Source organism: Diadema setosum, chromosome 20 (genome assembly GCF_964275005.1).
Source record: "Diadema setosum chromosome 20, eeDiaSeto1, whole genome shotgun sequence".
NCBI classification, from domain to species: domain Eukaryota; kingdom Metazoa; phylum Echinodermata; class Echinoidea; order Diadematoida; family Diadematidae; genus Diadema; species Diadema setosum.
The window spans coordinates 10,719,373-10,744,574 of record NC_092704.1 but is presented as its reverse complement, the minus strand read 5'-3'; the positions used below and the strand labels follow the sequence as shown (position 1 = coordinate 10,744,574).

At 37.2% G+C, this 25,202-nt stretch overlaps 1 protein-coding gene across 2 annotated transcripts in view; it reads right to left on the bottom strand.

Annotated features, from left to right (window-relative positions):
• Positions 1 to 25,202, bottom strand: part of LOC140243937 (uncharacterized) — a 55,990-nt gene that overhangs the window by 11,544 nt on the left and 19,244 nt on the right. For both annotated transcript variants that reach the window (XM_072323605.1, XM_072323606.1), the window contains 2 exons: positions 2,281 to 2,402; positions 1,048 to 1,147 (listed from right to left, as the gene is read on the bottom strand). In XM_072323605.1, coding sequence (XP_072179706.1) covers positions 1,048 to 1,147; positions 2,281 to 2,392 — 212 coding nt within the window. In that variant the 5' untranslated portion in view covers positions 2,393 to 2,402. The remainder of the gene's footprint in view (positions 1 to 1,047; positions 1,148 to 2,280; positions 2,403 to 25,202) is intronic.

Sequence of the window (25,202 nt, the reverse complement as noted above, 5' to 3'; positions counted from 1 at the left end):
AATAACTTACTCTACCGGGAACCAATGTCATGCAGATGCTTTCAGATGCGGCACTGCAGTTACCACAAAAAACACTTAGACTTTCAGAAATGATTGGTTGTTTTCTGCAGTATTTACTGCAATTTTCTACAATTTTCAATAGTCGCAGCATTGTTTACAAAACGGAACCCTGGTTAAGTACAGTATACAAATGATGCACAGGACAGAGTGGATCTGTGAGAATTGGATGCGCGAGTTTAACTCTGGAACTGTTTAAACTCACGAGCGCAGCGAGTGGGTTTTAGACTGTTCCAAATTCAAACCAGAGCATCCAATTCTCATTGATCCACGAAATAGGTCCGTGCATCTTTTTTGTGTTATAAAATGGGCCCGTAAATTCATGAAATACAACCATTTTCCCCATCATGCGTCCAGTACACCTACAACACAATACAAGACTTGAGCCATGCGTTCGGATTTTACCGGACGCATGGCTCAGTGTGGATCAGTAAAAATCAATGCATGACAATTGACCAATCAGATTGCAGAGATTCTAAAGCCCATTTCATAACACCACCTATACAACTGAATTACGGTGGATCTCATAGTCCGAATAGATTGTATTTTAAAACACAGCATTCTTGCCTCGCCATGGACGCAATAATGACCAGGTAGCATGCATGGGGATTCATGGGTGGCTCGACTGTATCAATGTTAATTCTCTTCCCACAAGGATGTATATATTATTCGAAAATCACGAATCAGCGCCGTCAGCAAATATGTGCATCGAAGCGTACGCTCATCGGTAACGGTCGGATCCATTCGAGATTCTTCGGCCGTGTGTGTTCTTACAAAGGGGATAAGTGATAAAGTTATACACAATTCGTTACGAGGATTCTCGAATATATCCGAGTCGGCTCAGCCTTCCCACTCCATGATATCCCTACCCTACCGGGTCTTAAAACTTCATCTCTTGCAGAATTGTATCTTATATCTCGGTGGGGTGTCAGTGGCATTTACAGAAACGTGGGTCCTGTGAAAGCTAGAATGGTGGAAGTGGATGGATACCTGATGTTTAACAGCGGCCGAGTCTTGTGGACCTGTGTATCGCACACGGGGCATTGTTTGCTGCCGATGTGGAAATACCTCACGATGCAACTCCGACAGACTGCAACCAGGGAGAAAAAGAAAAGCAAACACACAAAAACGTATATTATTATATATACATAAATATACACATATTATCGTGAATGTTAATGAATTAAGCGTATTTCAAAAGGTTTGATTATAACAAGATACTGTAATCACAGTTGGATGACAACCTAACATTCTATTAAATTTTTATAGAACACATAAATTGAAGAATTACATAATTTTTTGTTTTGTTTGAAAGAGTACATACTTTCACAAAATGAGCATTTCTCGTGTTTATAAATCAGTCTTACCACATTTGTCATCTGTAACCACGTCTTAATGACGCGTCTGTGAAGAACATTATTTTGAGAATTTTTTTGTTTGAGGCCTATACAATCTTCTTGCCTGTCTTTGAAGTACGGTGAGATGTTTTTCTAACCTTTGTGTGATAGCTCCTATATCTAATTGAGATTCTCAAGTGCGTGTTCCACTTCTCCAATCTGATCTACATTGTACTTTACCCCTGGCAATTTCCCACTTCACACCGGAATGTCTCATATCACCCCCAAAAGAAGCTTTTTGAAAAACATTAAATTGTGACAGAAATCAGAAATAATTGTTGCTGTTGCTGTTGCAGTAGTAATCACCATGAGATGACAAGCCGATGCACACATGGAGGTACAAGTAAAAATCTGACATCACATATATGTCATTTAAACCAATTAAACAGTCTATTTTCATATAAAATCTAGTCTAAATTTCTTGTGACATACAAACTTGCGAATTCTTTTCCCGTCATTTTTTGAGTCTATATGATGACTTATTCTCTTTTCATTTTATAGACTTTGATTTTTGTTATTTTGGTGAACAAATACTAATAACACTCTTTCACTCTAAAAGAAAATGAAATTGTAAATCAACAGTTGAATGTTAGCACTCCTCCAACCTTTTGTTAAATGTTGAATTCAACACTATAGAAAACTCAAAATATTACACTACAATTTCAGAAATGGTAAATACATCATTCTGAGTGTTAAATCAGTAAGGCTGGATAAGTAACGACACTTAAAATGGTGATTTATTTCATTTTTTAGAGTGTTCTATGTAGATGTTTTCCTGACCATGCGTAAACTACCACCTGACATCATTAATTTGCATCACACTCACACGAATGGAGACACTCGATAATGGTGGTGGCATCGACGAGGTAGCCCTTGCATAGCGTACAGGTCAGGTGACGGTTGAGATCGGTGATCTTCAGCCGCGTCTTCCGATGCATCGTGGCGGGGCTACAGGTGTGGGAAAGACAGATGTAGGTGGATAGAAAGGGGGATCGAGATAGATATATAGGTATAGACAGATAGATAGATAGATAGATAGATAGATAGATAGATAGAAAGATAGGTAGATAGATAGATAGATAGAGATAGACAGACAGACAGACAGATAGATAGATAGATATATATATACAGATAGATAGATAGATAGATAGATAGATAGATAGATAGATAGACAGATAGATAGATAATAGATAGATAGATAGATAGAAAGAGATAGATAGACAGATAGAGATCGACATACAGATAAATAAGATACAGAAACAAAAGAGGGACAGACAGAGAGAGACAAAAAGCAATACCATTATTACAAGGTTCAGTATGTTAGGGTCACCATGTTTATACTAATTACATCATTACATTTCATTTCTTCTTGCCACATACATTTAATAAAGAAATAAGTTCTTTCAAATGGATTGTGTCGTTTTTACAATATCAATTTCAACTCTATAGTTCACCTTCATTTTCATTTTTTCTCCCATTTCTCGAAAAAACACTGATATTTCCCAAAAATATAAAATTACAAAAGTTAAAAGTACAAATTAGGTGACACATGCACTTGAACGCACGACTGTCTCGATATGAAAATAAACGTGGTGGTATGTGTTGGTTATAATCTTGCAAAGCAATAGAAATATGAAATATAACGGGAATTACATAAAAGCAAGCTTGTCAAGTCGTCTACAGAAATCTTCCTCAGATATAAGAAACCTGAAAGACCGCGCGCCATTTTGTTCACACAATTTTGTTCATCAGCAAACCGTTGAACAAGTATAAGTCGGACAATATTGTCCAACATATTGCAACACAATTATCACCAACATAATTCTGAAAAACGGGTGTCTGATGTGTATTTCACGATTTCATGTACGTTTAGAACCTTTGCAGATCCTTTCATGTGATGCATGCAATATTGTTTGTTTGTTTTCCCTCGTAACGATTGTTGTTCCTGGAGAAAAAGACTGAAATGGTCATCCCCCCCCCCCCCACAAAAAAAAGGGGTGAAATATTTGTATATGCGCCATTACACGAATGGACATCGGAATAACACCGCTGAGAATTCTTCCAGTTACGGCGGTCGTCAGGTGAGATGCCATAAGCACTAGCGAAAGAGCGTGATAAGAATCCGCGAACGACAAGAGGGCTTGCATGTAATAACGGCACAGAATACCTTAGTATCTCTAAACTTCCTCCATGCGTGGTGACCTCAACCGAGCCTGAAGTACCGGAAGTCATTATGCCGCCGTAATGAATTGGATCCGACAAGCAGTATTCCCAAACCTGCGCCCATAAGCTCGCCGTCCGCGAGTTGTATTTTTAAAGTGACTTATTTCCTAATTGTTGGCGTGTATCCACGAACTACATGTACCAAATGTGCTACTGTCAGTCTGGTCTTCGTATTCATCCGGTGCTGACGCAGTTTCACGCTCTACTGCCGGGACGTACGATTTTCTGTTTTTTGTTTGCTTTAATTCGGTTGTCTTGTTCATAATTAGTTTCACCATCCTTGCCTGCAGCGAGCGTGACGTAGTAACTAAATTAGCGAACATGGTTCGCTAGAATTCAGCATCAAAATTATTCAATACATTACCTACAGAAGCAAGATCCGTAACTTTAATTAGCGCATTCTCTAAAGCCGTTTCGCACCATTGTTTTGTAAATCATTCACCAAGATTATTTCAACCTTTCCTATGTCGCAATGACGGTAACGATATGCCGTTTCACTAAACTTGTCAGCGGCCGTTTACTTTTCTCGCATTCTCCCAGTGTGTTTTCGTTCCTTATGATTACTTACATGTTTTCATTTGTACTCATATTCATTTTATGACTTTTGTATCATTTTCTGGTTGAATGAAATCATTCCATGGTTTTGTTTTTGTTTTTGTTTTTTGTTTTTACCGTAAGATGACCGTGGGCAAATAAACATACTCAATCTCACACTCACACTCAGATCAATTCTCCACTGTTCTGTTCATGTCTTAATTTTCTGAAACTTCATTTCCAGATAGGACCGTTTCATCCCGCACCGACTTCAGAAAGACAGCACTGCACATTTAATTGGATATTATGATCCCAGTTCTAAAAAGGTCATGTCACTGTGAGCAGTCAAACACGGCCTTTGTACAAACGATTTGCTACCTCTTTTTTTTTTTTTACAGCAACGCACGACAGACCATGCGTATAGATATTCCACTAAGAACATGAACAACACTCCTATATCGTTTAATTAATCATGTGACTGTGGTGAAGGAGCAAAACAAAATTAATGTTTGTCAAATTGTTTGTAAGCAAACAATCACAAGAGAGACAGCTATTGCATAAGTCCCAACAGAAGGAAGAGCCAGTGAGTGTAGGTGTGCTACACGATTCTGGACACATGGAAATACGCAACGTGTCTCGCAGACTTGAAATCCTGAGGCACTGATTTATCCTGAGGCTGCTTGCCCTCAGCAAAAATTTCCTGCAGTGAACATAATTCACATAAAGTACCTTTACATACCCGCATGATCAAATCAACTAGGACAGTAGGAGAACATATAGCAGGAGTGGAGGAGGCCAACGAAAATTATAAGAACTAAATCCACTAAACAACCAATGAAAACATGTACAGGAAGAAAATGGCAACTAGCTGTGGGATTACCTATTTAAACACTGAATACTGAACACAAGAATCAAATGCGGGGATGCAATGATTGAACACAATCTGAATAGGAAAGGAATCTATAGAGAAGAGGTCAATGAGAATGGGTGACAAACTAAAAGCCTATACAAACCGAACCGAACGATATATCAACCTTGGACTTGAAAGAAGGTAAACTGGACAAGTTCACCTTAGTATGCGTGGATTGAGTGAATGCGGCAATGTTAGTAGAACACATCAGTGAAAGTTTGAGGAAAATCGGACAATCCTCTCAAATGTTTTGAATTTTTAAAGTTTTAGTGCTGCCATCCTTGGACGAGAAGACTACTACATTGTGAGATGTCACACGCGTAGAACGAAAAAAATATGAATATATAATATAAAATATTATGACAGGTTATACTGATGACGTGCAAAGGTATACTTACCACATGACACCAGGAATGTAAAAAAAAAAACAAACAAACAAACAAACTATAAAATGTAATTAGATTGTTTAAGAATGATTTTGGCACACAAAAAGGGAAACAACATCAAGTTCATTTTTTTTTTCTTTAAAAAAGATGTTCACTCGTCATCCACACGCGGACTTTCGACATCCTGCCCTTCTAATAATACTCGCAAACCACAACTTCACTTGTGTGCAGTCTGTGGCCTATAATACTCAGTATACTTAACATATCTCCATATTAGATTGCGGTTAGATTATCCAACTTTGCTATGAGGTTAGATCATCGAAAGCGGGCTAAATATAGTCACGAGTTAACCTACGAGTGCAAGGTAAGTAGGTTACGCTGTTCTCCAGGAGAGTATAGAAAACATCGTCCATGAAAATATACATTTAGAGTCATTGAATTCGGAACAGACACAGAGTTATATTGGTGACATGATTGTGACCATTGTATAGTAAAAGATATTTGTTATGACTTGCTCTGATACATGAAATAATATAAACCGATTGTTTTTCCTCTATTCTATCTAATCTCCCCCTTTTGCCCTCCCTCTATCTCCCTCAACGTCACTCCCTCTGTCTCTATTAATATTAACCACTTTATCTCTCTCAATATCTTTCTCTCATTATAGCTCACTCAAACATCTCTCTCTCTCTCAATATCTCTCTTCTTTTTCTCTCGACATCTCACTGTACCTATCTTTCTCAATATCTCTCACTTTATCTCTCTCCCTATCTTTCTCTCACTAGATCTCTCAACATATCTCTCTCGGTATCTCTCTTCTATCTCTCTCAGTATCTCAATTATCCCTCTCTATCTCTGCTTGGTACAGGACCCTGAAAGGAACATAGTACCATTAACCCATCAGTTTCTAAGGGAATTTGTTGCAAAATCATCATCTTGTCATTATTAAACTGACATTCTGAATGTCACTGCTTGCAGTGGAGGATTAAAGGAACCTCGTGGTTCAATTTTATCAAATCTGAAAAAAAAAATCAAAAATAAACTCACAAACATACAATCATCGAAAACAAATGGACATACGTATGCGCCCCGATATGCGCTCAATACAGATCAAAGAAAACGTCGAAGTTAATTTCCTCTGCAATCATTCTTTTAGAACGATACAAACTCTTGCTGTTATTTCCTCCAGTAAAAATGAAGGTCTTTCTTGTTTCTGCACATAATCTAATGAAACGCCTCTAGAAAGAAGATTATAAACTTTACACATCCTCATTAGTTGAATCTCGGGTTTTCCCGCCATCAATAAATTACCGTCTTGAATTACTGCTGCACATTACCATTCCTCGTGATGCCTGTATCGTCTGCAAGACTACACCAAAAACTATGAGGCTATAAATACCAAACATAATATTCATTTATTCTGTATTTCCAGGTTGATGAGATCATTTCGACGTAATGATGGAAAGTCAACTGAAGTCAATTATATGTGAATTATTATCGGTTACGAAAGCAACGTTTACGCTCACGCAAATACAGGCATACCGAGTGTTTGTCCACATCTGTGCGGAAGAGCGAGGCTTGAATCTCCACGAACACTAGTCCACCGCGCCGCGGAATCCCATTCATTCACCGAGAATGCTGTATGGGGAAATCCCCGTAGCCACGTGTCGTTACCATACAAAGCTGACCGAGTACCCGCGCAACAGACTGTCGATCATAATACATGTACACATGTACCAGGGAGGGATCTCTCTTCCGCCTCCCTGCATGCACTGAGTTCTTGCATACTATCGAGTGCAGTTCCAGCTACTTGACGTGTCAGAGAAGACGGCAACTTTCCACTGTGGGTAGATCGTCAAATGTACTCTGATTAGAAGCTGGAAAATACGATGATGATTGCCAATAGCTTGGTAATGGTGTAGATTTATTCGTATTGCGTACAAACAAGATGATCATCAAAGACACATAAATCGACTCAAATAGGCTTTAACTAAGAACTAGCATTCCCCTTTTTGTATCACACGGCGTGTGTCTGCTCATGCGCAAAGTTGCAGATAACCTCGCCTATCTATTTGAACTTCCCTGCCAAACATATTTGCATTTGATGTCACTCCCACCCGTTGATCAAGCCGTCTGATAGAGCCATCATCCAATGAATGTCGGTTTTACAAGCAATATCTTATGGGGAACGTGATAGTATAGCATTATGCCCTATAAGTCAGTGGATATTCGACACACGATAGGAGCAAACTATATTCACAGCAAGTCAGCGATCACCTTTGAAGAAACGGAAATATCATGCGACACCAAGACTACTTGGAGCTCAGAAGTGAAATGTATACACTGCTAGCAAGGACGTTCAATGTATAATCTATAATATCCGCATTCAGAGTGATACCGCATATCTATATTAGCCCTTCTATTGTTGTTGTTCTTACCGTTGCTCTTGATAAGTCTGGCGTGCATGCGTAATATATAGAACTGATTCCATTAAAGGCAATCGAAGCATCGAGTTCAAGTGGTGTCCGCACGTGCGGATGAACGCATGCCACATTCACGTTGTTACAATCAAAATGTTCTGCCGACGCATCGAAAGTCTGCCCGACATCAGAATAGGCTGAGAGTCGGTCTCTTTCCAGCTCCAAATAAGCACTAATTGCCACACATGATGCTTGAGCGCAGGCACGCGTACGTGTATCTCGAACTTCCTCTTTGCTAATACAACCGGCGAAGTGAGACCACGGAGGTTCAAGAGCTGGCGTTCCAACTGGCTTTTATTATTCAAACAGCTGTCAGCTTTCCAGGGATGCACACAAGAATTCTACAGGTGCATTAATTGTGCCTTTGATGATCAGGGTTTGATGCTGCCACCTTTCTGAGCAATCTGAAGATTTATTTCGAAATATAAATAAACTCGGGTACATTTTGCTTGTTTATTCATTAACGTTAATGACATTTCACCTAACGATGAAACGAATAAATCAAAACTTAATCCCGTCCAAAACTTATAATAAGCAAAAGTGTTCATCCAGAGCTGTATATGTTGCGAATGTTTATGAAACTGTACCCTCATGAAAAAAAAAAAAAAAAAACGATTTTATCACTTTTTCGATTTATTCCGACAAATGAACTGATGTAGTATTATGATCTGCAAGTAGAGTTCTTTATAAATCAATTGCCCGATTATAGTGTCTAGGAATGTCCAGTCGAGCATTTTGATTTCTTTTTCGTAAGTCTTTGCGCAGTTTCTATTCAGGCATCCCAATGTCTTGATCATTATAAGTTGGGATGGCGAAAAGTAATGTGTATGTATGTGGTTGTTTGGACACGTGCGTGTTAGGCATATTTGGTAATGCGAAATAGGTATTTCATGACCTCCAATGTGGAGACATTTCTTTCTATTCAATTCAATTCAATTCAATTCAAATTTCATTTCCAATATCACAGTTTTGTTGTCGACAAAGCTCAAGGAAACAAAACATACAATGTCTTAGAACAGTTATGTAAACATATGAAACTTTTTGTTCAAAATAATTATATTATTGTGTTACTAAAAAAGAGAGGCCCACGTGAAAGACAAGGTTGTAGAGAAACGGGCCACTCAATAAATTGAACTTACAACAGGAAAAAAAAAATAGGATGGGAACCGTACGGATGACACACACAGGCACAAAGACGCTCGGGGACAACAAGGACAATGGGAAGGGGAAGAGTATAAAGGGAGAAAGAAGGAAGAGAAGGAAAGAGGGAAAGAAGGAAGGAAAGACTACGTAATGAGGAAGCAGGAGCTATTGCCCGACACTATGAGCTCCCTCGTTAGTAGAGACACTTAATTTAGCACAAATTGAAACAATAGCAACGTTTGATCTGTTTATGACGTCGCTTGATTTGATTTCAGTAATGCCTGAGTGCATTCTTTTTTGATAGGGCACCATTTCTACTTGTATTTTTTTTTTTCTCCATAAGAGCAACAACAACAAAATATAAGATTCAGTTTGTGTTATTTTGTATTGCAGTTCGAATTGTACCCCACCATGTCTCTCTTTATACTCATCTCTTTCTCTTGTATAAGTTTGAGTTGCGCATTAACAATTTCTATGGTAATGATTAATAATAACGAATAACTTAAATATATTCTATCTTGTTCGGTATCGCCGTTTACGGGGTAATTGATTAGGCCTGTATCGTATGTTCGTATACTTGTTTGTCAATATTGATTGCAAAACAAAGTCTCGCATCAACACTATGTCCATAATACTGGCCGACAGGTAATATGAAGCCATATGTGCACAAATATCGCCACCACGAACATGACGCCGGATATTGATTAAGCTATTACGTTTCCTGACCGTAATTACCGTCATAAGGCTGGGGAGAGCTCGTTTATACGCGCGTGGAAGATTGATTTGCGTCTTATCCATCAATTTAACTTTGATAATGTATACACGTAAAGGAGTATGTATGGCTATCCGAACCACGGTTTCAGTCTATATTCCTCCTACGGCATAAATCGGCAACCTCATATCTTCCGCCTTTTTAAAACACAGCATTTTCCTTACCGGTATTTCCTTCAGTGTTACATTTCATACGTATGAGAACCATTCAATTACAAAACTCTTCCAGATGCATTATGGAAACGATGACCGGGCAAATATTTTGATTTGTCGCCCATGATAGGCCCCACATGTAACCTTGGCTATACCATAGTATACTACTCAACCACAGGAGTTAGTTCCAACATGCAATAAAACATAAATGGAATGTCATATATGTAGCGACTCATTGTACCCTCAGAAATCAAATCCGGGTAAAGTGCTAGGATTTCCATTGCGCGTTGTGCACCATTGTTGCAATTATGGCAAAATATTGCGGAATCATTCTCGGCGGCATGTATCATATTTTTTTTCCCTTCGACTCTTGTCAATCATTGATTGGAAGTTCATTTAGGAATTAATACGCGAAGCAGCAAAATGGAACTACGTACTGTACATTGCCCGGTTGTTTAATCTGCGTTTAACCATCGAAAGATTAGGCGGGTGGGTTTCGTGAACTCCTAACTCCTTCGTGAATTCTTTTTTCTTTTCCAGCAGTGAACTTGATTTGAGAGGAAGAGAGAAAGAGAGTGAGGGGGGGGGGGGAGGAGGAAGACACATATCTGTGCTTGAGCCTCCAAAATCTGTTTTATGATGCTGCATTTGCGTCTAAAAGGATTGGTTTTGAAATCAAATTTGATCGGCAAAGACCACGACTACGATTCATATTATAGGCCAATATACGGGGAAGTCTATAATAATTATGGTGGTAACCTCGTCTGTTTGGGAGGTACACTTTTATGGAAGAGATTGTCGCGGTATCTCTAATTGTGTTACGTTTGTTTGTTTTTTTATTCAAATTTTCACATTAGTAAAATAAAGCAAAGGTATAAAAAGAGCGTACAATAAAATAACCTTCATACAAGAACATGACAAAATAATGTTATTGAAGCAAAGGGTCCAGTGAAATACACTTAATTGGTGAATATAATAGATATAAAATGCTCAAACAAAACTGTTTAAACCCTGAAGTACATGTACATGGTTTTTTTAAAGTTTCGGTGCAGTTATCGCTAAATGAGAAGACTACATACAGTTTGTGACGTCACATATAAGATGAAGAACGATATAAAGAAAATGTCAAGAAAATTCAACATGTCTGTACTTTGCTAGCAAAAGGAAGAGCACTTAACTTATACCTCTTTCAGAAATCATCCCAGGGGGAATAATATTACCCTTAAAGTAAAAAAAAAAGTCAAAACCAAGTCGAGAGAATATCGTGTACTTTTAATAGAAAATCGGATTTTGTGGAATTTTCTTTATATTTTCTTCACATCGTTCTTTAAATTTGAAGACATGCTTTTTGTTTGTTTGTTTTTGTTTTTGTTTTTTGTTTGTTTTGGGGGGCTTTTATTTGCTTTTCAATCTATGCGATAAATCTTGGGATGCCTTACAAGGCTCCCCAAAAGTGTCTATTTAGGCGCCCGAAGCACCTCCTATTCATCATAAGCTTTCAGGGCCTCACAATCACAGAAACATCGAGTATAGATGATTATTTGCAAAAGCAAACAAAGTTTCACATTGCACTACATAGAAATATATTGAAAAACTATGATTTAACACGCTAATGCACGTCTTAATTACTTGCTAGTTGTATAAATATATATTGTGTATTTGATTACTTTCATTCGTATTTTAGTTTGTTGTTCTTTTCTCCTATCGATAAAGACGTGTGTCGATATCAATTAACTAGATTTCTTTTCAAACAAATTTCTGTTCAATATACTGTACTATAGTTTGATACACCTTCGTAGAAAACATCTTCAAAAATATTAATCCCGTTTCATAAATCTGTTTAAGTGTATTCAGAAGTGATAAATACACACGGTATCTCATTGAAATGTTTCAGAGTAGAATCAGATAATACTTCAGAGCATGATTCAATTCTATATTTTTTTTTTCTTGAATGACGAAGCTAAGATTCTTCTGTCGAAACGAAACGCAATGTGTTTGTTCATACCTTTATTTAGTTTTCCTTGCGATCAGTGTCATTAGAAGTGTGTATAGTTTTTTTTTTTTTTTTTTAAGATCTGCAGAGGAAACTCCTATAGTTGCTAAATATAATCGACCAACATCATGATCTTAGATTTTCGTGAAAAAACAAACAAAAAACAAACGTTTTTAACAAATGAGAAAGTTGCGAGTTGTTTACATTAAATAAATTTGCAACTAAAATGATTAAGACCATTACCATTATTTGAAGAAGACAAGTGAAACTATAACCTTCCGTAACATTCTTTCTGGTGTCCGATTTATTTCTTGATTTTGTATCATCACTGTTACAGTTGACTTGGGGTGAAAATACGCAGTAAACAAAGACCATACTATACCCATCACCCTTTAGAGATAACTCCTATGATCCGCGTCTAGTTGACTTCAGAGTTTATGGAAAAGGAGGTGCGAATATATTTTGCAAAACAGTTAAATTGTTGACAATCCTGTATGCAAAATGTGATTTAAGGCGATGATGCAATCGTGTCATAACTCTCCTGCTGGTGTGCTTCATTAAAAAAAAAAAAATATTCACACTTATTTCTTTCAACATTTCACTATGGCCCTCCTTTTTCGAAGTTATTGCTATATAGACCATGACACAACTTATGCGATTCTTTTGAATAGCCTTTCTAAATGAAGTTAATGAAGATTGGTAAGCGAAAGAGAGATTTCTGAAGACGTGATAACTCCTCAATAATTACATACTTGGGAGTTATACCATGACGGTAATCGTTATCAAGTTTGGGAAAGCCACGTGAAACTTGAAATTTCCATAACTATCTTGCCTCAAGTCAAACTTTCATGATACATGAAAATGCACTTCTTGTATACTTTTGTGTTTGAATTTATAATGTACAGCCAACTAGAACATGAAGTTTCACTTTACTTTGAGTAAGTAGTCGATTTCTATACAGTCCCTTAAATAGCGATTACTTGTACAACTAGGCATTGTCCGCCATTATTACCTCGAAATCCCCATCAAAACACGTTCTTAGAAAGTTTAGGATTGAGTGCTTGTTTCCGCATCAGATCTCGGGAGACAACCGAGAGGAAATGTAGCGCACAGGATAGAGAATCAAAAAGCACAAAGATTCTCAACATCGACTTGCATTTAAGTTCTGGCAGTCGTGGCAGCGATATTTATGCGTTCATCTAATTTTATGCATCTTTTCAAGGGGTTGTTTCGTTTTGTTTTTGTTTTGATAATCATTTTCCGTATTTCAACAAGCAGAGCAAGAACGTTTTCTTTCGTTTGTGCCCTCGATTGCTCTTACTTTGTTGTTCTTTGCGGTTCCAGAATTTTCAAAAGCCTGCATATTGTTAACTTTAAAACAGATTGTTACATTGACAACACATTCAAGATTAAGTCACCGTTTTTCTCTCATGTTATAGACACAATTTTTTGTACACACCTCTGAGCTTTTGCAATACAATGAATTTAACGAGTCCCATCAAGTCGAATATGAGATACGCAGTTAAATTTAAAGGTGCCAGTCTACTGATGACGCGATGATGATTTTTTTTTTATTATTATTTTTGTAGTGAAATTCCTCCAGGACTTAAAGAGTTAATCGTGTCATGAAGAGGCTGTCAATGCGTTTCGAAACATTCTCAGCATTAAGCATTCAATTCCGGGTAACGATGTCCTTGTGCACTCGATCGTTCCCAGAAAACCTTCACACCAAATTCTGTCTGTTTAGCGACGCTCTCTGTGTGTTATAGGATTCGCTCGCTACCTGACGCACTGAGTCCAATCAAATCATGTTATCGCGTTCGGAGCTAGTGAGAACTTCCACATCCTCCATTTGTCATGATATATTACGCATGATATGAGTCGACGACTGAGATGGCTTGGTTGCTGTATAGTAACAAAGTACGAGGGTATATCCTCACGGACACAGCTATAAGACTAGACAGCTTGCGGGATTGCTTAGGCACACACATGAATGAGGGAAATTACGCTCTATATCACCTTCACCTTCACCTTCGCGAGATAAGCCAGACAGTATACTAGTATACGAGCAAGAAAGGCCTTGCGCGCAGGATCGGAGTGCGTTAATTCATTGCGGAGCTCCCCGTCAGAGCGTGCTGGTATACCTTTGGGTTCCCGTTCGTCACACGCTCGCACGGACGTGCCAACTCCACAGATGCTGTGTGGTGAGAAAAAAGGACAGTACTGTTCACCGTTATTTACCTGCGCGATCGACCTAGCACACGTCAGACGCCCACGGAGCAAGGATCTCACCCTTCGCCTCAAGCTTGTCACAGACAAATAGAGTATTTACCATACAACACAGACATTCTTAAGTGTATCTCGAATTCGATATGGCTTTGCCTAACTCGTGAATACAACCATTGTCTCGTCAACAGGGAAAAATCACGGTTATATTTTGTCTCAAGGGATCTCATACGTCGAACTTGTCATACACTTTGTTCTCCAATTACTGCACATCATTTTCCATACCAATAAATCATTGGACAAGTTTAAATCTGAACTATACCCATCAGCCATTATAATATATCTGGAAAGAACAGACGAGATAACCTTATCTAATATAAAACAAAACATGCATGTACGCTACTCACAAACCCACAAAGAATCACCTGAGATACGTAGGCCTTACCTAGACGAGCGGGGCTATAACCACATTCTATTTTCATTCAAAATATCACGGCACACGAAAATAAGCCCAATGTATCGAAAGGAAGAAGACAAGTGCACGAACACCATACATTAACGGAAGAATCGATGCACACAATCATTATTAGGCGAAAGAGCGAGTGAGCCGCATGCAGCGAGGGGAAAAAGTAAATAAATAAATCAGCTGTTGCCAAAATAAAAGGAACATTCTGGACCATTCATTTGATTCGAACGGCTTCAGACGAACTAAAAATCCGTTTCATTGCAAAATGTACTCCTTGTGAAACGTGAGCATTTTCAGTCTCATTGAAGCAATGCCGAAGCATAGAAGTTTCATTTTATAGCATGCTATTTACACTTAAGTACTCGTTGCCACGGGTCTTGTAAACTTTTTATAGGAGAGCAACTATAATGCGTCGTTGACATTTAGGTCTTCCTGAAAACAACTCCGAAACCACGTCTCCTTTAATACAGAGTATATAGAGAAAACCTATCACATGGACGCAGATTCATCGATTAATTTCCCATGAAGAGTGCTGTGACCTATAAATGGTGAAACCTTTATCTCTCAGCATCTCCACCAGAAGTTGGCAGAGTTCGTATCCACAGGTGGTGCCAACTTTGTGGCACGAACTTCGATAAAATGATTTCAGTTTTCATCTGGCAGACCGATTTACCGAAAGATGATGATAAGAAATGAGCGCGAAGACTGAGAGTGAAACACCTCTTCCAGATTAAAGGAAAATCACCATAAATTTGCACGTACAATTGTATAAATTCATCGTACATGTATAAATGACTGAGGGCCAATATCAGCGATTCATAGCGATCATTGAAAACTTCTATAAAATCAGACAAACATAGCTAAGTCGTTACAATGCACCCACTTAAATATTGCACAATCTTTATTCCATGGACATTATTGCAAAGCAAAAGTTGTGGTTTAATCATCTCTTACTGAAGCAACTTTCACTACACTGCAGTTATTATATCCATCTGCACATTCTGAATGCACACACGTCAGATAAAAATAAACATAATCTACGCTACTTATAAAACATTTTTTATTATCTTTTTAATGAAACAATGCAAAGATTGAGTAAGATAATTATTGTGTAACATGTACACCTGAATCACTTTATACAAAAGTCATGTACTGATATCGCAAGCTACACGTCCAGTTTATAACATGAATTCAGTTTTCTGACAAGCAGTGTTTTGCTCCCTCCCTGACCATTTACTTGCCATTGGTATACACCTTCATATACTACAATGTACTTGAATTATTTAAAAGATAATCATCACCGGTGGTGGTGATTAAAGGCTTAAAGTGAAAATACAAAACGGACAGCACATTTTCAATGAAGCAGTATGACGGTACTATCCTCTCTGTTGTTTATCCCAGTATACACACACGGCAGGAGAAAATTTTCTGGTGTTTGTTATACACCATCGGGTAAATGCAAAGGGGAGATTTGGTCAAGGATGAATTTCGAAACATAATTTACGTGAAAACAAACAAACAAACAAACAATGGTTGTAGCATACCAGAGACAATTTAAAAAGATGAGCGGTAAACCGGTTTATACTCATATTCTGTGCAAAGGTTACGGCAAATTTCCCCCATGTCACCTGAACAATTTTGTCCAACATATGACAAAAGATACATGTATACTGCAAGCCGGATCAGAGAAGTAAAGTGAATTAAAACTTGTTTATTGAACAACACAGAACACTATACCATTATGGTGGCGCTTTTATCATTGATACAGATATAGGGGTTAAAGGCATTATTTACTATTTGCAGATGAAGTAAAAACCCATCTTTAGTGCTTCAAAATAGTTTAAAAATGTGAGTTAGGGATAGAAACAACCAATGCCATATGTTAATCAGTGTAATCAATCGTTAAATATACAAAATGTGAACAATAGTTACAATAAAATTGTTTCCAGAATAAACTGTCTATACAGTTACATGTAATACAATGATTTATTGAGAAACATATCTCCTTATATCTTAGGATTATAATTGCGAAATTGTATATGGTAAAATGTTTTGTGATACAACTCACCTACTATATGCATCAAATGTGATAACTCGACCATTTTTAAATCATTCTCCTAATATGGTAAAAAAAAAAATACCTTCAACTAATGAATTCATAAACCGATAACATTTCAGACAAATGCGCCTTACTATTTCAGTGGTTTTAAGTATACTTTGTACGTTTCACAACCATTGGCTGGTTATCAAATCTGCGACTCTAAATATTCTCAGGGAGATTTAGAATGAACTGATCAAAGGAGTGCAAACTTTAGTGCTGTCATAGGACATACACATGAAATCATACATTCTTGAACTTCAAGTTTCATAACGTTTTCGCTGGAGAATGATGACTTACGCAACAAACTACATGTATGCAAATTAGATGCGGTGAAGGTTTTATCGCGTCACAGCTCTTCCGTGGGTTCACATAAAAAGTATTATCATGATTATAATAGGAGAAAAAATATGTGATCGATAATCTATTGTGACTACACGCCCCCTCATCTCCTTGTGTCTTCAATGCGAAGTCTGTTTCATTCCTACACCGATTCACCTACAATCTATATGTTTATCATTCCACTTGAAAAAAAAAAAAAAAGATAAATATAGTAATTTGTGCTATGATTGCAGGTGGCGGGAACCCTCTATGACTGCAGACGATGGTAATTGCATACATATAGTAATCAAGTTTATACATAATGATTATATAGTACATTTAACCACCTGGAAACACGTTAGACTTTGATATTCCACAACTGTCTCATTTCATGTGCGAGTTAATGCAACTTATAATCATTGTTCAAATTGTTTTATTTTTGATGAATAAAACTTACATTTCTTTGGAAACCTGTAATTCTCATACAAGCTTCAGCTTTTCATAGGTTTCCTTCATGTTTCTCTAAACTTCTTTTACATCTACAATATCATCATATTATATAACCAATAAAATACGACTTTCACGGTATGTATGTATGTATGTTTGGAGATAATGATAATTTTGCATATTATGTCTTTTGTGTCACAACAATGTATTGTTTATCTTTGAGAAATATGAAAATAAACTACACTGAAAACCGAAACCTGAAACTATACCTTATTAAATTGAGCACCACTAAAAACTGAATGGCTTTTTAACCCTGCGACGCTAGATCAAGCATGGAGAGAAGCAATGGCATGAAATTGATATGGATATTTGATAAGTACATATTCCCCGTTGGCAAAGACTTCATCTAATAACAAACGTAACTCATTCTTGTTTTGTTTCTCGAAATGCCCCCTTCTCTTTAGTTGAATGAGAGTGTACTCTAGTGATTGCCGTTTGGTGTTAAGCTCAACCTATTCAAAATAAAAATCGAATTATCGATACAAAAAAAAAAAAAACCCGAGGTATCGGCCTCCAAAATAATCTGGAAGGAGAACAAGTATAATCCTCTGCCCAACCCGAGAGAGGAAAACTATTTATACCCACCATGAGTCATAACTCACGCTACCTTTCAACAAGCCCATAATATTGTGTCTTTATACTTCTGTCGTCACAATAGGATTTTATATCACGGCCAGACAACTATCACTTCTTCAATGATTATCTGGGCAAGCAACTGCTTTGGGAGATAATAATTTATACCAATTATCAGTATAGGGTCTATATAATCATATATATACTGGACAGCAAAAGAAAGTACCCACTTCTGTCAAAGGCCGCACACAAATTATTGTATGTATACACTTAGCTTCACAAATATGGAACAGATCCATGATTAAAAAAAGAAAAAAGAAGAAATTTCTGTCGCAGAAATGAATTCGTTTAGTTCCCCCCCCCCCCCCACACACACACAAATCCAAAGAATCAAGTATATCATTATTCGATATGTATTGGGATATACATGGATATACTTGTATATACTATGGGTACCACCACTGATATAGCGTGTTCACATGGCAAGATTAGTATAGCACATAATATGAATATTCATATTATTGTTTATCCCCCCAAAAAGAGTATTGTGCAAGAGTGTTACATATAATACGACAAACCTTGTGATAACAGAGCAGTTAGTTTTCTACGCATACATGTATATATGGTGAATATGATATTACGCATGATCTCCTTTATCAAATCCATTTGTGACGAAAGTACATGGAAATAAAATGTTTGTGGTTCTCGCCGTGTCAATATAGGCTTTATATTCGAGTTTCCATGTCTTTTGCATAATTATGCATACATGCTAACACCAAGCAACTGTAAGTTACTGCAATGTGATTTTTGTTAAATTCATACCAAGACATTTACTACTCTTAGCTAGCTGGTCTCTAAAACCTAAAGGTTCATCGTGAGTCATTGAATTCATTATTGTGTAATTTATTACATCATCTTATAATTTGTATAAACCTTGCTCAGCTGCTTGAGCTCCGAAGCACCTCAATTCCCTCTTCCGATCCCGATGTTCAGCGTGTGGGTTTTTCCTTTTCCTTTCTTTCTTTCTTTCTTTCTTTCTTTCTTTCCTTTCTTCCCATTATTCTGCTGTGCTTTCCTCTGTCAATGGTATACCCTTCTGTCAAGTTATGTCATGTCGTCGTGTTTCTCCTGTCTTGTTCTGTCCTGTCTTGTTCCGTCCTGTCTTTGTAAATAATATGTTCATAAGAATCCTTTGAGTGGGTCACAATTTACAAGCGTGCTTTTCAGTGGACCTCTCAATTCTTTTTTTTTTTTCTCCAAACATAACTTTGTATTTTGCCGGTATGCATGTATAATTTTTATTTGTTAACCATTATCTATCATGTAAAGTTGAATACATGCCTATGCTATAACACATGATTTATTTCGTGTTATGTTTTGCTGAAAACGAGAAAGAATGGAATAAATGAAATGAAATGTTATTCACCATTAAAGCAAAAATGTCGATTTTTTACGCATTTTCTATACCGCTTTTCGATTTGATTTTGCATGGACAAAGTGAAACCGTAGAAGTGACTACTGAAAAAAAAAATAAAATGAAAAGCTCCGATCATCAGTGATAGAGCTCTGTTCGGAATTTTTCTATTATTCCATTGATAACAATTATTGCCCAGTCGTAAATTCGATTCTTTTCGTTTCTACGCGTTGTTGTGGTAGTATTGTGACCGTTACTGTCATTCAAGCTTACGCTCCATACAATGTATATACTGAGAACCTGGTTGTGACATGCCGTATGAGGCTACGGATTTTTTTTCTTTAGCCAGGGAATAAGACAACTCACTATACCCCTTTGTATATGGATCCATATCACATTATCAAAGAAATAATTATCAATCAGGGCATATTGATATGTAGTTATATGACATGCCGCTTTTTGAAAAAAAAAACAACAACAACAACAACACATCTCGTACACGCCTTGCGGGCGGTTTATCGCTAACTGTACACCTTCTGCATGACGTTGTACTGCATGGCGAAAAACTGACACTGGCATCCATTTCGACGTAATCATTCAGTATATATCTTTCCTTCCTTATTCTTGATCATTTCGATTTAATATTGGATTGCTGCCAATTTGTGACGTATAGTGTTTACGTCGTATTTATTGCCTATGAGTATGGCACTGCGGACGAGGATGAAAGGAGAAAAAAAAATACAATACGTCTTCACCTCACTGGCAGTAACAAAGCATACATACACACGATACGCGGCACGTCCGTGCGTCAGGGGGCGTGTGAGGGGCGACGACTGCCTTGGCAGCACGCCTGGACTCCCTCGAGGTGAAAGTGGGGCATGCATACCACGGCCACCGACACAGCGCTCCGAGCGAATTCAGAGCTCTTTATTACGTCTGTCTAGTGAAAGGTAAACTCGACTTTAAGAAATTCACTTTACAGAACAAAGAAATAATCTAGTGTGTTCCCCCCCCCCCTTTTCTTCCCCCTCCAATGTTTTCTGTCCTCAATTGCAAGCTGTCACACAGAGGGCGGATAGCTTTATCGGAAAATGTTGTTGGAATAAATGTGTCGTCGCAGTTTACTCTTCTCATCTCATCTTCTTATCACCGTTCGGTTGTACCCTGAAAAAGGAACAGTGACACCCTTCCCATCATCGGAGGCTACATTTTTCTTCTCGATTTCTTGAATCCATGCCCACGTCTTAATGAGACAATAGCAATGATCAATATAAACTTACAACAAACTTACAACTTACAACACAAAACTAAACTATTACATCATTATGAACTTACAACACAAAACTAAATTAATACATTGTAGTACCAAGACTGTAATCACAAGCCAAACTCTGAAGAGAGAAACATTTCAGTTTCTACATAAACATTGTATATCTCGACCTTAATTTCAGTTTCTACATAAACATTGTATATCTCGACCAATTTCAGTTTCCATATAGATTGTCACACGATAAACAATCAGAATGTCCATGGTTATTGACTATACGTATGTAACATGTGATAACATGGAACAAAATGCAACAAACACAATTTCATCAAGACACTCTAATTTGGATTTCTTAGAGCAAGAGCACATTCATTTTTCTGTTGTATTCTTTCAAAATTCAGGAGTGATCCTCGAAATCTGCATTAACACATATTAAACTTTAGACATGGAAATTAAATCTTAAAAAGAAAATGCAAACATGTCGGCCCTACATGAATTTACTGTTTTGATTTATTCCAAACGAGAAATTTAACGTAAAAAAGTGTGTGACTTTTTTTAGTCCTCTTCTCTATTGATTCAAACAATTTTGGCCATAACGGAATGATTTTAGGGCATTAATAAAATAACTGAAGTACAGTTTCCTGCAACTGCTGAAAACAAAACTTTCAGTTAAGATTATCTAACTTCTAAAGAAATTCAAAGGCATTCAAACGTATTATAACATAAGGTGTTTTTTTTTTTTTTTATTGGATATAATGAACGATGCTGTGGTTCAATAGTGTATTTATAATCATTCAAATCAGAGGTACTTTTCATTTCAACCCTCTCGCGAATTGACTTTATACATTGCGATGTTCGCCATCTCAATTTCGCAGTTTCGTGAATTCGCGCATCCTGCGGCGCAGCTGTTGATAGTTGATATACGCTGTAGTACTTCGTATGAATTATGAAATAGAATATCTGACAGATCCACAGAGAAAATGGTTGTGAAATACAATGCATAATAGTCGCCGCATTCCGCCCTACCAAGACACTGCTGCCCTGGTCACGACCTTGGTCTGGTTCTTATTGAACCGTGTTACTCCAACACATATCATGCATCGCAAATGAATACAGAGGGATGTGACGGAATCACATTATACTTGAGGCATGAAAATTTAACGAATAATAATTAGTGATGAAATGTCACCGGACCTTCGGAAACGAAAGAAATGAGCGCATACATAATGTTTTGGCGTGTGCGTGTGTGTTTTGATTTGTTTTTCAGTGAGTACATTCGCAAGTTCATTCGCTTTGCACTTGTTTGTGGTCTGTTTATTTTTTTAACTTATTGTTTCATGACTATACCCGCCATGAATTCAGGGGTGGGGGGCTGAATCACGTCTGCTTTAGCCTCTATTCACTTTTAAAGAATGTTTTTATATCGTGACAAATACTTGTTGTCTGTCAGAATAAAGAAAGGAGCAAAAGAATTTTTTGAAAACGATGCTTCCTGAGCTTATTGCACAGGTAAAAATATTCATAATCCTTCTTTTCATTTCAGAAGAGTGAAATCAAACAAAAAGTACGGTATAAAAAGGAGAATTAAATTGTACACTAAGCAGAAAGGTTTATGTGTAAATGTGGAAGTTTGACTGCACATTTTCACGAAACAGCCATAGTGGTTACAATCCCATTTTGTATAATGAAAATTAGATAAGGTCATATATGAATCTTCACTCAACAATCTTCGTTTGAAATCAAACTAAATAGAATAACCACATGAAATCAATGTAGTTTTGTGATAATTTCTGGTATGGGGAGGGTATCGGATAGCTAGTTGAGTTGCTTACTTTTTGCCTAAAAGGAACTCATCTCGTATTCTCATACACATCGGAAGGGATGAGAGTGATGACATCATACATCGAATGACTGAGATCTTGCCTTCTTGCTATTGCCAACTATAATGTTCTTTAACTTCATGTTTGTTATCGATGTTATTGTTCGGTAAATTTCATTTCATTTCATTTAAATTATACTCATTTATCTATGCGATAATTTAGTTATTTAAGATTGTGATATGTTGTGCAATAAATGCATAGTTATATTGTTATTCTTAATCGATGTTTCGTCTCGTTTGTTGAGATTGGTTCTCCTATCACCTATCATGAAAATCTGGGGAAAAAACATAGGTGATCAATAATTATTGTATATATCATCTCGATATCTTTTATCCTATATTTGGTACTCGTTTGTGACCATATCACTGATTACAGCATTACTCTACCGAGCTGCATTGTACTCTCACAGGCCCAACAGTAGTGTTACGCAATTTTGCTTGCTTATTTTGTTTGGTTTTTGTTCCCTTTGATGTGTTCGGTCAAATGATCTTAGCATATTTCACGTTGTCATAAAATTAATTATTCTTTTTAATCGTTTACCCAATGTTAGGGAAGTGCTAGTCGGCATTCCTAGAATTTTCCGTCAGCATCACTGTAATGTGCTGAAATAACTTCCTGCCCCCTGTGCTGCAATAACTTCCTGCCCCCTGTGCTGCAATAACTTCCTGCCCCCAAAATGTAACATGTTGGTTAGATGTAACATCCTGGCCATACATGAATGATGTGTCAAATTTCTCCATACACAGCGTGGATTCTAACTATACAAATTGTAAAATATGGTGCTTTATAACGGCGGTGTTTCTCTTTTCTTTTTCTTTTTTTCTTTTTTTTTTTTTTTTGGCGAGATCCTCCATGTATAGCCGCCACCATCCCAATACACCCTGACCGCAGCCATGTTCTTTTTAAAATCCATTGTATTGCGGTTGATAACGCATTACCTATCTTTTACACGTCTCCGTTGTATGACTTGCATGTACATTGTAGCAATAGTCCTTGACATTTGTTTGTCGATTAGTAAATAAAAAAAAAAAACGAATGATTTCATACCGCGCGTGACAAATGACAACACACGCATTTTTAGTGAACTGCATTTAAATGTCCCTCATTGCGCATCAGTCACAACGACTTTTCAGACGATCATGAATTTGTATCATCTTTATTGTTTTCTCGTTTATTTTTCGGGCTACATTCTACAGTATGAAATAATGTTAGTATGGATTTTCAGTGAATATTCCTTGTTTCTTAATTCTTAGATACCACTTTAATAATGTATACTTGATAAGCAAATCTTAGCACTCGTCTTATACTGTTTGGCATGGTTACACGGTTGCCATTATCCAATATTGTCGTAGTATACACCGCATTATAAAGTTTCTTTACTTCATGCGATGAAACCGTGTTCAGAATAATGTTTAACCGAAGGATGAAACAAAGAGACTTCTTTCGATATCGTTGCATAATTAGGAACATCGTCGAGCCCATAACTCCGTCACCCAACATCTTCACCACTACCCGGGCAGAGTTTCAATTTTGTTAAGTCCGGATCAGATACTGCTATGACTCCGCATTCAAACTATATACGTAGACACTTACTGACGATGAGAAATTTAAGAAACAAACATCAAACTATGTAGGCCTACTGTCACATAGGAATCAGTACCATGGGACATACTGAGATGTTATGAAATTCCACGTATATAAGTAGCCCTCACGAAAGATACGTACAAATTTTGAATTGATGTGTGCGAATAAAGTTTGGATGTTATTGTTGTCGTTCACGGCAGGTAGTTGACCCTGCAGTTTATGGCCCATGAGGTGCTAGTAGTTATGAGATCATCGAAACCTGCATAGTTGCTATAAAAACACCGAAAGACGCCTGAAGAGAATGGGAGCACAAAATCTGATGTAGGAACGTAAGCTTTAGCAATTTTTTCGTAGTCTGTAAAACTCAAATATCTAAACTTTCACGAAGCGGACATTAAAATACCAAGGTAAACAATGCACAGCGTCTTAGTCTTTCATAGCACTCAACGCCCAAAGTCTCATCCTATAAAAATTAATGTGCATGTGAAGGGGCGGGCGGGGCGGGGCGACCGGTGAGAGAGGTATGCATGGGAGGGGTGTGTTTCAACTTCCCTGGGTATGAGTGAAGTAAGTGATAATCGTATATATATATATATATATATATATATATATTTGTAAATTATTACTTTTTTTTTTAGCTACTCTACACCGAGATTTTTGTTTCAATCTTTAACTATATACTATTTATTATAATACAACTTAAAATTGTATGAGGACGACGTTCTCGGCACATTGTATAGTGAGGTACATAAGGGTTTGCAGACTATACTGATGAATACTAGTAATGGTTAATGGTTCTGGAGACGAGCTAACAGCGAA